The following is a 15,017-nucleotide window of genomic DNA, read 5'->3' as shown; positions in this document are numbered from 1 at the left end:
CCATATCAACTACCTGAAATTTAGTTTCCTTCACAACACCCATAGCAAAAGTTGTTAGAAATACCTCACCTTTTGTTACTACACTTGAATTGTCAAAGCCTGACAAGGTGTGCGCCTTGGGTATCATTTTGTCTTCAGCTTGCATTTCTCGTAGTACCCTTAGTAATATAATATTTACAGAACTCCCTGGATCAATCAAAACTCGTTTTACATTAGTATCATGTACAAGTAAAGATATTACCAGTGCGTCATTATGTGGAGTTGTCACTCCTTCGGTATCTGCGTCATCGAACGAAATACTTTCATTTTCAAGGACCTGCCGCACCCGTTTCCCATGTGTAATTGTTACTTTAGAAACCTTGTTGGAGGCTGTATAGGTTACGCCGTGAATGTCCTCTCCCCCGCTTATGACATTCACTGTCCTTTTGGGTGAAGGAGGTTGTGGTGGCTCTTGTCTGTTTTTCATATAAACTTGTTTTCCTTTCTCACTAAATAACTCAGTGAGGTACCCTTGCTTTAATAAATGATCCACTTCACTCTGCAGGAATCTACATTCTGAAGTTTTATGCCCGTGATCGTTGTAAAATTCGCACCAATGATCCAGATTGCGTCTACTTGGATTTGACCGCATCTCTTTTGGCCACCGTACCTTATCTCCCATGCTTCTTAAAACATCTACGAGCTCGGAGGTAGAGACATTAAAATTATATCCACCGAATCGTGCCTTTAAACTCCTGTCATTATCTCGTGATTCTTGTCTGTTCCGATCATTCCTGAACTTTGAAGAAGAGCCAGAATCCCGATTCCTTGATTTTTGATCATATTGCTGGCTATCTTGTTTCGACCGTGGGTCCTTTCCTGCGGGTCCCATATATGGATCGTACCTGTTTTTACCTGATCTTTTTTCGGTTTCTGACCTTCGGGTACCGCCCCTTTCTTCATGATGGAGCTTAGGTACGGTATCTTCTTCGATTCGCAGCTTCGTGCTATACCTGTTGTAAACATCATTCCATGTGGTTGCAGGAAATTCTCTAAGACTTTCTTTGAGTCGTCTCGTGGCTTCAGAACTTTTGTCATTTAAATTACTTGCAAAAGCTATAGCAGCCCAATTGTCAGGCACACGAGGTAGAGTCATTCTTTCACGCTGGAATCTATCAACGAAGTTTCTAAGCAACTCCGAATCCCCTTGTTTGATTTTGAAAATATCTTCCATCCTTTTCTCAACCTTTTGTGCTCCCGAATGTGCTTTAATAAAAGAATCTGCAAGCTCAGCAAAAGAATTAATAGAATTTTCAGATAAAAGAGAATACCAGGTTAATGCACCCTTGGTGAGTGTTTCTCCAAATTTCTTGACCAATACTGATTCAATTTCTTGTTTGGTCAAGTCGTTGCCTTTTACGCTGGTTGTAAATGCAGTTACGTGGTCACGTGGGTCTGTAGTACCATCATATTTCGGGATGTCAGGCATTTTGAACTTTTTCGGAATTGGAAGGGGAGCAGCACTAGGCTTCCATGGTTGTTGTGAGTATTTGTCCATGTCTACTCCTTTTATTACAGGTGGAACTCCAGGGATTTGTTCAATACGCTCATTTTGTTCCTTAAGCTGTTTCTGCAAGGTTAGTACTAAATTTTGCAAATACGAATTATTTAAATTACCTGGTCCCCCTTCTTGTGGTTCACTGGGGGTTGCTCCGTTTCCAGAATTATCAAGACCAGAACGGGGGTTCTCCAATGTATTATTATTAGGAGTTGGTGTAGGTGGCGCAGCAGGCAATCGACTAACAAGTGCCTGAAGAGCTTTGCCGACCTGTGCATCAATTAGCTTTTGCAAAGCTTCAGTTGTAACTCCTTCAAAATGTTCAGATTGCTCTTGTTGATCAGCACGTGATTCAGTAACAGGAGTGCCTTCACGAGATTGACGTGGTGAATTTAGAGGAGAGGGAACCACATTATCTTGATTTTGATGTATTTGATTCTCATGGTTTCCCAATGTGTTGTTACTATTGTTGTCGGCGTTGTTGTTTGACATGGTGACGCCTAATAGATAAGATGTAGTTTAAAAGGAAAGATTATCAGATTCCCGGTAACAGAACCAATTTGTTTAACCAAAAATCTGAGTCTTTGGTCAAAGCTAAAAAGAAATTCGGGTTACTGATAATCAGGAGACAAAAATAAAATACTTTTGAGAACGATGGTAAAGAAGCAAATAGATGTATATTTCAATAAATTCTCAATAGTATTCCGTGTCCTTACAAATGATGATACTTCTTCCTTTTATAGATAATTCTAGGTAAAGGAATGAAGCCTCAGCTTTAATGATATAATCATGAGTAATAAATGATATTAAATAAGCCGTTATACAATCATTCCTATTAAATACCGACTTCATAACGTATCAAGTATTTAATAATGAATTTGGACTCCTTTCTGTCACCAGATCTTTGCTTTCAATGCCTTCTATCCGTTGGCTGTAGATAATTTAAATTGGTACGAGACTCGTATCTATACGTCGTCTCGTGCCTATTTAAATTCTTCTTCCCGTGGTTGTTTCCATCCGTGCCTCTTAGTCAATTGCTGCGCTTTGACCATTTAACTAATCCACGTGTCATGCCACATCATCTTTTAATATAAACTCAGTTTTTCTGCTACCTTCCAGGAGCACAAGTATATAATAGCTTGCGCGCATGGAGTTTGGACATACGGAAGAAATCACTTAGTATTTATGCCTTGCTAGAATTTGAACTTAAGGCATCACTGGACCACAGTTTGGGTAAAGTTATAGAGATGGCAACTGCACCTTTTAAAGATATTTACGGGCTACGTGGACGACTTGTTATAACGATGTTCCTTTCCATATTTTCAAAAGAATCACGACACATCCAAACTTCAATTATCAAAAATATACTTGCCTACTTGATATAATTTTGTAAGATTTTATTCCAGTTCTCCCAAACCTAACTTACTCTTTAAATTCCTTAAGTAGCAAATGATTATAATGGCCATTGTTGTAACAACAACAACAACCCAGTATAATCTCACTTAGTGGGGTCTGGGGAGGGTAGTGTGTACGCAGACCTTACCCCTACCCTAGGGTAGAGAGACTGTTTCCAAATAGACCCCGGCATCCTTCCCTCCAAGAACTTCCCACCTTGCTCTTGGGGAGACTCGAACTCACAACCTCTCGGTTGGAAGTGAGAGTTGCTTACCATCAGAGCAACCCCTCTTGTCATACCAGTTAAACAACACTAGGAGAAAGTTCGGGAATTATTAATTGTTGATGCATACCACGGACCAATAATTAATCTTGGCGCATGCATAATTTTCAAATCTTTTTGGAATAAAAGTAGTACGAAAATTTTATTTTTCTGTGAAAGAAAGAAATGAAAAGTTGATTTTTGTTGTTGGAGACAGAATGAGGTGAACTCAAAATTATCTGGGTTAGGATTAAATTTTTTGCGAGTTTGACGAATACGTTATCCAAAATTATCTGATACTCGCGATACAAAAAACATCAACGTGGACGTTTTCAATCAACGTATGGTTGATTAGTGAATAGTGACTACTTTATCTATGTTCTAGTTTTTTCCCTAATTAAGAACCTCCGACTTCAAAAGTAGACATCAAATGTCGATATTGAGATATGATAGAGTCGAATTTTGTTACTCAACTATATTATATTGTTATGTCTTGCTAAAAGTAGGGAAATCAGTGCCGACCATCAATCAGTGGCGAAGCCACATGATCACAAGGTGGTTAACTCATCACCCTTCGCCGAAAATTTGTATTGTGTATAGATAAAATATTACGTTTTAGATCACTTCTTTCAAATTTGAATACTCTTAGAAAAATTTCTAGTTTCGCCATTGTCATCAATAACTACTATCACATATTTAGGCCGAGTCACTACCGATATTTTTTTGTCGGTTTTTGGGAGTTTAGAAAGGGGGATTCATGTATTCCTTATCCATCCAATCCTTTGCAGATCCAGTAAAAATGGGTAGAAATTGATGTAGGATTTGGAAAAGAATAATTTGGAGAACACGCATACGTATCAGGAATAGGAAAAGGGTCCATATTAGGAGGGGAAGTTGAAGGCTAGACTATAAAGAAGATTTAGGCGGCGAAAAAAAATCCATTTCCGCCGAACTCTTTTAGACTAATTAGAGGGTGAGGGAGAGAGCTAAGCATTTGAAGAACATGGCCAGAAAACAAGTGGGTCACGCGGAAAATGCCCCATTCCCCCATCTAAGTTGACCGTATAATATTTATTACTCTCTTTGATTAGTGAATTTATGTGAATAAACACGAATGTTATTTACAATAACATGTTATTTACAATAACATAAGAAGTTTAAGTCTAAATTGTTATTCCACAATAAATGATCAATTTGTCTTTTTATTTTGGTCCAAAATAAGTTTAATTTATATAATTAAAAAAAAATTAATTTGTTTTTCAAATTTACCCTTATGTACGTATTCCTAAAAAGTCTTTTACTCATCACATTAAATTATGGTGCAACATTTAACTAATGGTAGTTTAGTCACACTAACTATTTTTGTCTAAACTTTAGTATTTCCTTAATGGATGTGCCCAAGGCGAATTGGTCACTTATTGTGGACCGGATGGAGTAATTATTATTAACATAGATTTTTTTTTAACATTATATTAGTATTTATTTCCCTTTTTATTCATTTTCACCTCTTAGCATTATAAGGGCTAAAACGGAATTATCACTTTGATTTCAACGGTTAAGGGATAAAAGTAAGGCGAAATGGCTTCCTGGCCACTTAAACTTGTCGGGTTATTTAAAACCGATACACAAACTTTGGTTTTCCCATTTGAACACTCGAACTCGTTTTTTTCCGTAACTAATAAACACATTTGACCATTGACCATGCATATGTGGTGTTAGTCAGTCCTAATCAATAGCCCGCGTGAGGAACACGACGCACTGGTGCGTGAATACCCCCTTCCTAACGCCCAACATTACAAAATGGGTTATGTTTAATTGTGTTCTTATTCATTCCTTCTAAAATACCCCTTCTTCCATTTTTAGAATTAAGAGACAAAACTTCAGCTTCTTTCTCCCTGATATTATCCTCTTTTGCTTGATAATCCTCTAACTTAAGCTTCATCTCATTGCAAATATCATTTGACGCTTCTAGATCAATCTCCAATTGGGAGATCCTCTCTTGGTGAATCTCCTTTTCTTCCAGGACTTTCACACAAGTATTATTGCTTTCTTCCAATTTAACCTGCAAACCTTTAATTGTACCAACCATCATATCCACCATAGTTTTGAACTGTTCAGTAAGATGTCGACTGTGTCTAGCCGCCAATAGCAATTTCTCAGCGGTCTTTGCGGGCTCACTGCTAACTCAAAATAATCATTTCGCCTTGTTTTTTCGTGAGTTGTTGCTAACTAAGCACCAGTAACTCAAAATAATCATTTCGCCTTGTTCAATTCTGGGTCGGAGATGGCATTCGCCTTGTTCATTTCGTTGCAACTCTCCGGCGGCTCCAGTTGGTCGGAGATGGCATTCCAGTGGTCCAAATCGCCCAAGAGCAATGCCAATAGATTCCTGCTGCTGAGGAGGTCACGCCAATTGGCCATTACAACAAATTAATTGTCACAACTTTAAATAAAACAAATTTTGCGACAGTGTTGATCGGAAAATTTCTCCGACAATCTACCTAGCTAGAAAAAAATAGAGAGAGGAGAAGACGAAGAAGAACCTAGGAAGAGAGTGCTGATATGGAAGTAGAAGAAAGAGTTGCAGGTGTGGGGGAGGGGGCGAGATGGGAAAGAACGGTGAAGGGGAAGAGGAAGCTGGAAAGGTTTAAGTGTTTTCTTTTTTATTTTATTTATTTTTATTTTTAAAATATAAATATAGGTGACAATTTTTATTTAAAAATTACACATGTCATTAGTTGGGTGGGGTCTTAGTTTTGGATTGGTCAATTGCTGACTGGATGGATACGTCTGTGTATGTGTAATACACGCGCATAGGCTCAAGGGTCAAATGTGTTTATTAATTACGGAAAAAATGAGTTCGAGTGTTCAAATTGGAAAATCCAAAGTTTATGTATCGGCTTTAAAAAACTCGATAAGCTTAAGTGGTTAGGAAGTCATTTCGCCTAAAAGTAATATTAGTCAAATTAGAAAGAAAGTAAAAAATAATAATCATGATTAATGCAAAAATCGCATATCATACGATGAGACTGTTCAATACCTAGAAGGCTAGAAGTCTAAAATACAAAGTGACCTTGTGGTCAACCATGCTACGTGTCAAATTTTTTTAAAAAGAAAATTATTCAATTTTATTCATGTACTGTCTGAAACTATTCAATTTTGTTTCCCATTATACTTTTGGTTAATATCCTTATCGTTATCAAGTTGTCTTGTATTATTCTTTTGCTATTAATAAAGCAATAGCATAAAGTGGGTGAACTTACATGTTTAAAATACTTCTTAAAAGGTTACCATCAGACTAGAGCTCAAATTAAAACTAAGGGCTTATTGGCACGAGAGATAAAAAGATAATTAATCATGAGATTAAATTTGAGATGAGTTTATTTCATATTTGGTTGGGATAAAATTATGATATACTAATTTTGAGATTAGTTATTCCGGAATTTTAGTATTTTTTAATCTCTATGATAGGATGAGATAACTAATCCTAAGATAACTAATTTTTAAATAGTTAATCATGAAATAACTTGTTTCCTAACGAAAGGGTACAACAACAACAATCCAGTATAATTCCACAAGTGAGGTCTGGGGAGAGTAATATGTACGCAGACCTTACCCCTACCCCGAAGGATAGAGATGCTGTTTCCAGGAGACCCTCGGCTCAAAAAAGTAACAGGAGTCATCCTACCGAAAGGGTAGAAGTAACAAAATAATATTAGATAAAGAAATCAATAATAAAATGAACCGTCCGTCCAATTTAAGGAGGCTAAATTTAGACCTTTTCCTTAAAAGAAAAGCGTCCCAAATGGTGGGCGGGAGTCACCTCACCCGCCTTGGAAAAAAGAGAAGGAGGCGCTTAATTCTGCAATAGGTAATGTCAAGTGTCAAATAGTGGTGCGGCGTGTTGTTTCATAATCCCAATTCCAAATTGGTGCCTTTTCCGCTCCTTAAAGCGCCACTTTACTCTCACTCTCTCTCTCTCTCTCTCTCTCTAAATATCATATATCATCAGCCTTTGCCTAGGTTCCAGGGACATTGGAGACTTATTCTATTTTTAACCCTTTCTTCATTCTCTCCTTATCTTTTTCAGCCCCACTATTCTTCTCCTTCTGCTTATTAATCAAACAAATTCTTCTTCTGAGACCATCTTCATAGACATGGATGACGAGTATGCCAAGCTTATTCGGAGGATGAATCCTCCCAGGTACTTCTCTCTCTCTTCCTCGTTCTCCATTTTTTCCTTTGACTCAGTGTCCGACTCAGATCATCTATTCACTTACCAGCCCAGCACAGCCGCTATTTTTCGTAAAAATTGATTATTATCTGAGCTTTTCTTCTGTTGTTACGAGTGACTTGTTTTGATTATTTTCCTTGGTCTTCTTCTTGTCAACTTTTCCCTTCCCCTGTCCAAGAATTGCTTTTCCACTGGAGAACTGATCGAGTGGTTTATTTAATTAGGGTTTATGAAGGAAAATTCCTTTTTTTTTTCTCTCTTTAACCTTTGTTTTTCTTGTTACAGAGTGGTAATTGACAACGACTCTTGCGAGGATGCTACCATTATCCAGGCATGTCCTACACCCCTCCCCTCCCCCACCCCCAAAAAAAAGCCATCTTTTCTGTTTCTCTCTGTTAGTCTAGGCATCCAATCAACTAGTAAAAGATTTCACTTTCTGTGCTTAAAATATTTATGTTATGCTCAAATTTGGGCAGGTTGACAGTGTCAACAAGCATGGGATTCTTCTTCAAGTTGTACAGGTTCTGACAGATCTGAACCTTGTTATCACTAAAGCATACATTTCCTCTGATGGGGGATGGTTTATGGATGGTAAGCTGTGCTTTTTTACTTGAAGATTAAGGAATTCCTTTATGAAATTGACTTGCCACTAACTATTCTCTATATATTATTTCTTCAGTTTTTAATGTGACTGATCAAGATGGAAATAAAGTTAGAGATGAAGAAATCATCAACTATATTCAAAAGGTATTAAGGGCCTCTTATTCCTTGGACAATCTTCATTGCAGTATAGTCCTATGGTTTATCAGCAAAGCAAGCTTGATCCTTTAGGTCATTTGTTTGATGGCTTAGTTATATAGTGAAATGCATTGATTGTTATGTGGAGAATAAATAACATGGGATTGTTAGGCATAGAATAAATTATGCATGAACTATTACACGGTGAATAAAGTATATGGGGATTGTTATTTCTGGATATATCAATTATAAGGGTATTTTTGTTTTCTACGTTCGTATCCACGCATTGGTAATACATGTATTACTTATTCCACCTTCTATTCCATATAAAATAATACATACATTCCCATAAACCCTGTACCCGTATTAGTTATACAACGTTTGGTTACCGATGTTAAACTCTGCATAACTATATTAACTAGTAATGCATGATTTTATAATTCAACCAAATGTTGTATAAATTAATATGAATTTTATACCATGATTGTTTCTGCTTATACCTGTAACCAAACATGCCATTAAGTTTGTCTTTTGCCCCAAAAAGATTAAAAATAAGTCGGCTGCTAGGCAACAAGAATCTTAAATGCAAATGATTAAGCTGATTTCTTTTGTTTCCTCACTTTACTCTGAAGTTGGGCGTGCACCCTAAATTCTTTCAATTTTCTGTTACACAGACTCTTGAAAATGATGAAGTTCTGCTACCCTCTTTGAGAGGAACTGTTGGCTTGATGCCTTCTGAAGAGCACACGTCCATTGAACTAAGTGGGACTGATAGACCTGGTTTATTGTCTGAAGTGTGCGCAGTTCTTGCTGACCTTAGCTGTAACGTGGTGAATGCTGCAATCTGGACACATAATGCTAGGGCTGCAGCTGTGGTTCATGTAGTCGATAACAGTACAGGTTGTGCAATTGAAGACCCAAAACGTCTTGCTATAATCAAGAAGCTACTTCACAATGTTCTCAAGTGTAACAATGATTTGAAGACTGCAAAGATGACACTTTCACCTCCTGGATTTACGCATCGGGAGAGAAGATTACACCAGATAATGTTTGCTGATAGGGACTATGTAAAGGTTAGAAGAACAGAGCAGGGCAAAGTTGAGGATTTGAAGTCCAGGCCTTGTATAAATGTTTATGATTGTAGCGAAAAGGATTACACTGTGATCACTATGAGGTCAAGGGATCGACCTAAGCTGTTGTTTGATATTGTCTGCACTTTAACTGACATGCAGTATGTGGTCTTTCATGGAGTTGTTCACACTGGGAAGAAGGAAGCTTATCAGGTAATGTTAGTTTCTATGTGGACAGTAATTGATGGTCTTTCTAGCAGTATTGATTCAAAAAAAAGCATCTTTCAGTTGAAGTAGCAGATTAGTTTTGGTTTGTTATGTGTTAATGAGATGGCATTTTAGCTTTAAGTCAATTCTTATATGTCTGTTGCTTTGAAAATTTGTGTCCAATTTCAACCTTAATTTGGCCTACTGCAGGAATTCTACATTCGACATGTTGACGGGATTCCAATAAGCTCGGAGGCTGAGCGAGAACGTGTGAAACAGTGCCTTGAAGCAGCTATTGAGAGAAGAGCCTCTGAGGTAAAGCAACTGATTCCGAGACAAGAGGACTTTAAGTTTTTAAAGCTTTCTCTAGCACGAGCCCACTAATATGTGCTAGCTTTCTGCAGGGTCTGGAGCTAGAATTGTGTACAGAAGATCGGTTAGGACTACTATCGGATATCACTAGGATATTCAGGGAGAATAGTTTGTGCGTTAAAAGAGCTGAAATCTCAACAGAAGGTGGGAAGGCAAAGGATATCTTTTATGTCACGGATGTGACCGGGAATCCAGTTGACCAAAAAACAGTTGACTCAATTTGTGAGCAAGTTGGACAAAATATGCTGCATGTTAAGTGGAATCCTTGTCATTCAAAGCTACCTGAAGAAGGAACAATCAGTTACCTCTTTGGGAATCTCTTCAAAGTTAGAACCCTCCAAAATCTGAATCTGATGAAATACTACACTTGACTTAAGTGGCTGCCTGTAGAAGAATGGAAAACTTTGTAGATATGTCAGAATGGAGATGTCAGATAACAAATAGGAAGTGTAAGTAGATATCCTACCCATTGGTGAAGACCTGTTAGTTTTATGTAAATAGTGACCATTAGACAGACCATGTAGATAGTGATATAGTACCAAGAATACTGATAAAAGAAACTCTGAAACATCAGCACTAGCAGATATAGCCAAGGGGTCTCTGTATATACATGGTTATTGTATAGGTGCATATATACATACTATATACTTTGTACAGTATTCACTCTGAGAAGAAAAGAGAACCAAACTATAAAGTAGAATATGACAACTTGTACAGATACTTAATACTGTGGAGAAAACAAAATACGTGTAAGAGTGTGATATTTTGGCAACTGTGGGTTTAGACTTTTGATCAAATGAAAACTGCCTTGGCTAAAAGCCATTTGGTTTCCTCAGTCCTTTTCCTGACGTTTCTTTTTCCTGTAGTCTGCTGTGCTAATACAGTATTACTTTATCTATTCTTTTCTACAAGTGGCATTGTGATCCTAATAATTTTTCTCCAATGAATTCAACTAACGCTTGGGAGCTGTTATGGCTTATTGGCTTCCCCTGTTGTACTCGCGAGCATGATCTGCGTACAATCCAGTGGAACTCATAATGAGGTATGGGCAGGGTAGTGTGTATGCATAACTTAACCCTGCTACGGAGGAGTAGAAAGGCTACAGCAGGATGCAAAAGATTATATTGTAGTACTAATGACGTTATGATTATTTAGCTATTTTACAGTTTCTGCGATATTAATTAGCCTTTGGTCTTTAAAAAGGAGAAACATTCCTTCAAAACATAAGGGTAAAGCGTTTAAGAACACAGAAAACAGACCGTATAAAATGATGAAACGATCAGTAGGGGAGTTGGCAAGTGTAATAAGCCGGGCTCTCATCCACGGATCAAAGCAAAGCAGCCCAAGCCAAACATGGACTCCAGCGTTAGAGCAAACGTTGTACAGCCTCGGATGTCGGGAATCTCTCAGTCCGACACTCGTCGCCCGAGTCATCGATCCTTGCCTTGTCCACCACCATTCCCTTGCTCTTGGTTTCTTCAACTGGGCTTCTCAGCAACCTGGATTCTCCCACGACTCCTCCACTTACCATTCCATTCTCAAGTCTCTTTGCATTTCCCGTCAGTTCAATACCCTTGATAAGCTCTTTAAGCAGGTAAAAGCTCAGAAAATCCGCCTTCATCCTTCGCTTTATCGTTCTGTCATTGCTTCCCAGATCATTGGTAAGAAATCCCACTTAGCATTTTCCGTTTTCAGTGAGGTTCCTTCGTTGGCATCAGAGATTGGATCCCAAACTTGTAATTCACTTCTTGCTGCTCTGTCATCGGAAGGTAACTATAAATGTGCTTTCCAGGTGTTCGACGAAATGAATCGGAGAGGTGTTCGGTTGAACACACTTGGTTTTGGTGTGTTTCTGTGGAGATTCTGCGGATTTAATGGATTGGAAAAGAGTTTGAGTTTGTTAGATGAGGTCAGGAAGATTGACTTTTCTGGGATTAATGGATCCGTTGTTGCAGTTCTAGTCGTACAAGGGTTATGCTCTGGTTCTAGGATAGCTGAAGCTGTTTCTGCTTTTGATGAATTGAGGATAAGGGAGTGTAAACCTGATTTTATTGCTTATAGCGTTGTTGCTGAAGCGTTGGGGAATATGCGAAACGTAGTTGACAAAGAGTTGGTTTTGAAGAAGAAGAGAAAACTAGGAGTGGCTCCGAGGAATAATGATTATAAAGAGTTCATCTTTGATTTGATTTCAGAGAGGCTGATTTCCGAAGCTAAAGAGTTGGGCAAAGTAATTGCATCTGGGAAATTTCCAATGGATGATGATCTGCTCAATGCTTTGATAGGATCGGTATCAGCTAGTGATCCTGGACTCGCCATCTTCTTTTTAAACTTCATGCTGGGTAGAGAAACGGAGCCTAATCTTGTTACTGTGACGAGTTTAAGTGCAAACCTTTGTAAGCATGGAAAGATTGATGAATTGCTAGAAGTATTTCAAAAGTTGTCCGCTATAAACTATTTTACTGATACACAGAGTTATAATATTATGGTTTCATTTTTGTGCAAGGCTGGTAAAGTTAGAGAAGCTTACGAGGTTCTTCGTGACATGAGAAGGAAAGGTGCAGTTCCTGATATACAATCTTATAATCTCCTGCTAGAAGCTTGCTGTCGAGAAGATCTACTGCGACCAGCTAAACGGTTGTGGGATGAGATGTTCACAAATGGGTGCCCTGGTAATTTAGAGACTTACAATATTCTTATTCAGAAGTGTTCAGAAGAAGGAGAAATTGAAGATGCTTGTAGGCTTTTCAATGACATGACAGAGAAAGGAGTAGTACCTGAGGCTATTACATATAATTCAGTCCTTAAAGGGCTTTGTCAAGCAAAAAATCTCAAAATGGCTCTTGAAATATTCAACAGATGTGCTATGCAGGATCCAACCATTGCACGATCCGTCTTGTGTACATTCATCCTCAGCCTCTGCAAGGAAGGTATGACTCTGCATCTTTTATAAAGATTTAACATATAGACACTGTCTTACATTATCAATACATTTTAACATGTATACCAGGTAACTTGCATTACTTTTTCAGGTTAGTGATCCCACTTTTTATGGACGGTTACCATAGTTATTAGTGTATTGAAGTTAAACTCGTGTGATAATAGCAACCCTTATGATTATATATTAACTGCAAAAATAGTTCTAATACACATATATACCAAGAAAACAAGGTATCTTTTCTAATTCAAGTGTTATCCTATAATTGCAGGTCATTTGCTTCCTGCAATGGAGTTACTTCGTGGCCAAAGCTCTGATATTGCATTTTTAGACTCCCATCTGATTTTTCTTAAATTTTTAGCCGATGCTGGAGAAATAAGTATGGCTGTTGAACATTTGAAGTGGATTCAAGGCAAATCTCCTTCGATGTATCAGGCACTGAGCAATGAAATATTGGCATCAATCTCATCTTCTTCAAAACCAGATCCAATTCTCAAGTTATTTCAAGTTATGCAAGAAAACCGTCTCAATTCTACTAATGACTTGGGGAAAGAAATGGCTTACAGGTGACATACCACATGTTTGTACATTCAGAATGCTCTATACATGGGTCTTCACCATATGATTAATGCAGGGGGCAGCGGACACATCAATATACATATGAGAATACAGAACTGAGAACAATAATACATAGAGAATCTTTTTTTTTTTTTTTTTTGGGGGGGGGGGGGGGGGTAATACATAACCAGGTCAAGTTAAAAGGCTTTTCCTTTCTTATTTTTGCTCTCTTTTGCGAAACACAATAATTTTTGAATCACTCGTAAGTTAGCTAATTGCTTTCCTATCATGTATGAGGGGCATTTATGATTTGCTCAACATCAATTCTAGTCCTCTAAAACCACTAACTAAAATGTTTTGACCATTTACGCTTTATTTGGTTCATTGTTATCTATCGTTTTATAATGTATTGTATTGTATCATATCGTATTGTATTGTATCGTTTTATGAATACAACGTTTAGATGGATTGTATGACTTGATGTTGTTAAATAACATTTTGCTGTTTGGTTTGACTGTATCGTACTGTACTGTAATTGATAAGTTTATTAAAATAGCCTTAATTATTTTAAATTAAATTTATCAAGAATTACGCATAAAAATAATTTAAGAATATCCTTCTCTACTAAAATTAAAGATTAACTATCATTAGAAAAAAAGAACGATGATATATAAACGAACGAAAATCGTGTGGTGGCAGAATAAAGGAACGAAGATAAATAAGTAACACTTTGCAGATTTGAAAACAACCAATAGTATACAACTAATTAGAGATTAAAGTAATTAGAATTGAAGTTAAAATCAACGGAAAAGGGCCTAAAATGCCCCCTCTACAATATGAAATAGGACATCAAAGCCCTCCGTTAAAAGTTGGCCCCTTATCTGCCCTTGCCGTCTAGAAATGGGCTCAAAAATGTCCTTCTCCACTAACGGGAGACTAAAATCCACGTGGAATTACATTTGCCTATTTAAAAATTTCAATCCTAATTTAAAATGCCACATGGATTTAAAAATACCCCAACCCCTTATTATTTCCCTACTCCTACCCTGGGGCGCACCCCTAATCTTTACCTAACCCACCATTGATAAGTTAACCCCTCGTTCTTTTCACCATTTAACCATTTTACATTTCTCTTTCTACTAAATCCCCAAATTGAACGATGAGCTAGGGTTCTGGAGCAGTGTTCATCTCCGATCGAAGCTTGAAGATTTGGTGTTGAAGCTGTCGTTTTGTTGTCAATGTAAGTTTTTTACTGGTTTATTTGCATTTAAACCGTGGGGTAGAGCCGTAGAGGTTTGTAATTAGAAAAAGGGAATAGAGATGCATGTGACATTTCTTGGTATTGTGACCATCTCATTAGTTTATTCACATGTTTTGTGTCTTTATATGTTTGTTTATTATAGTATAAATCTGTTTGTGTGGGGTTGGTGGTCCCGAACTAAATGAATCTTTTTTAAGGGTTTTTAATTCAATCTCAGAATGAATATGTTTGTGTGGTTGGTGTTTTTAATTCTTTTTTATGGTTTAACTCTATTTTTGAACTGTCGCTTTCAATGCTGATGTGACCCCTTTGTGTTTGCCCTTTTCTTTTTGTTGCATGTGCTAATTGAAGATGATTGAAGAAGTTGATGTTTTATTCCATTATGGTGGCAATTGGGGCATTTCACCTGAACTAGTCTACAATAAAAGACTTCTGATCTTGTGAAAAC

The 15,017-nt window shown here is 37.4% G+C and overlaps 2 protein-coding genes across 2 annotated transcripts; both read left to right on the top strand.

The window, feature by feature from the left end:
• The first annotated feature begins 7,097 nt into the window (after positions 1-7,097).
• Positions 7,098-10,650, top strand: LOC104233484 (ACT domain-containing protein ACR6). The gene is made up of 7 exons (XM_009786883.2): positions 7,098-7,398; positions 7,714-7,759; positions 7,905-8,019; positions 8,108-8,175; positions 8,841-9,449; positions 9,654-9,758; positions 9,848-10,650. Exons 1-7 carry the CDS (start codon positions 7,352-7,354, stop codon positions 10,184-10,186), a joined length of 1,329 nt encoding a protein of 442 aa, XP_009785185.1. The 5' UTR covers positions 7,098-7,351; the 3' UTR covers positions 10,187-10,650.
• A 102-nt stretch (positions 10,651-10,752) lies between these two features.
• LOC104233486 (pentatricopeptide repeat-containing protein At5g14080) lies at positions 10,753-13,485 on the top strand. Its single transcript, XM_009786884.2, has 2 exons — positions 10,753-12,742; positions 13,022-13,485. Exons 1-2 carry the CDS (start codon positions 11,083-11,085, stop codon positions 13,318-13,320), a joined length of 1,959 nt encoding a protein of 652 aa, XP_009785186.1. The 5' UTR covers positions 10,753-11,082; the 3' UTR covers positions 13,321-13,485.
• The last annotated feature ends 1,532 nt before the right edge of the window (positions 13,486-15,017 follow it).

Source organism: Nicotiana sylvestris, chromosome 2, assembly GCF_000393655.2.
Source record: "Nicotiana sylvestris chromosome 2, ASM39365v2, whole genome shotgun sequence".
Taxonomy (NCBI): Eukaryota; Viridiplantae; Streptophyta; class Magnoliopsida; order Solanales; family Solanaceae; genus Nicotiana; species Nicotiana sylvestris.
This window is presented reverse-complemented; position numbering and strand designations above follow the sequence as displayed.

Bases quoted from the DNA above. Each gene is read 5' to 3' on its own strand.
- LOC104233484 (XM_009786883.2), top strand. From the start codon at position 7,352: ATGGATGACGAGTATGCCAAGCTTATTCGGAGGATGAATCCTCCCAG. The intron at 7,399-7,713 runs GTACTTCTCTCT...TTCTTGTTACAG, and splicing joins CGGAGGATGAATCCTCCCAG to AGTGGTAATTGACAACGACT. The intron at 7,760-7,904 runs GCATGTCCTACA...AAATTTGGGCAG, and splicing joins AGGATGCTACCATTATCCAG to GTTGACAGTGTCAACAAGCA.
- LOC104233486 (XM_009786884.2), top strand. From the start codon at position 11,083: ATGATGAAACGATCAGTAGGGGAGTTGGCAAGTGTAATAAGCCGGGCT. The intron at 12,743-13,021 runs GTATGACTCTGC...CTATAATTGCAG, and splicing joins CCTCAGCCTCTGCAAGGAAG to GTCATTTGCTTCCTGCAATG.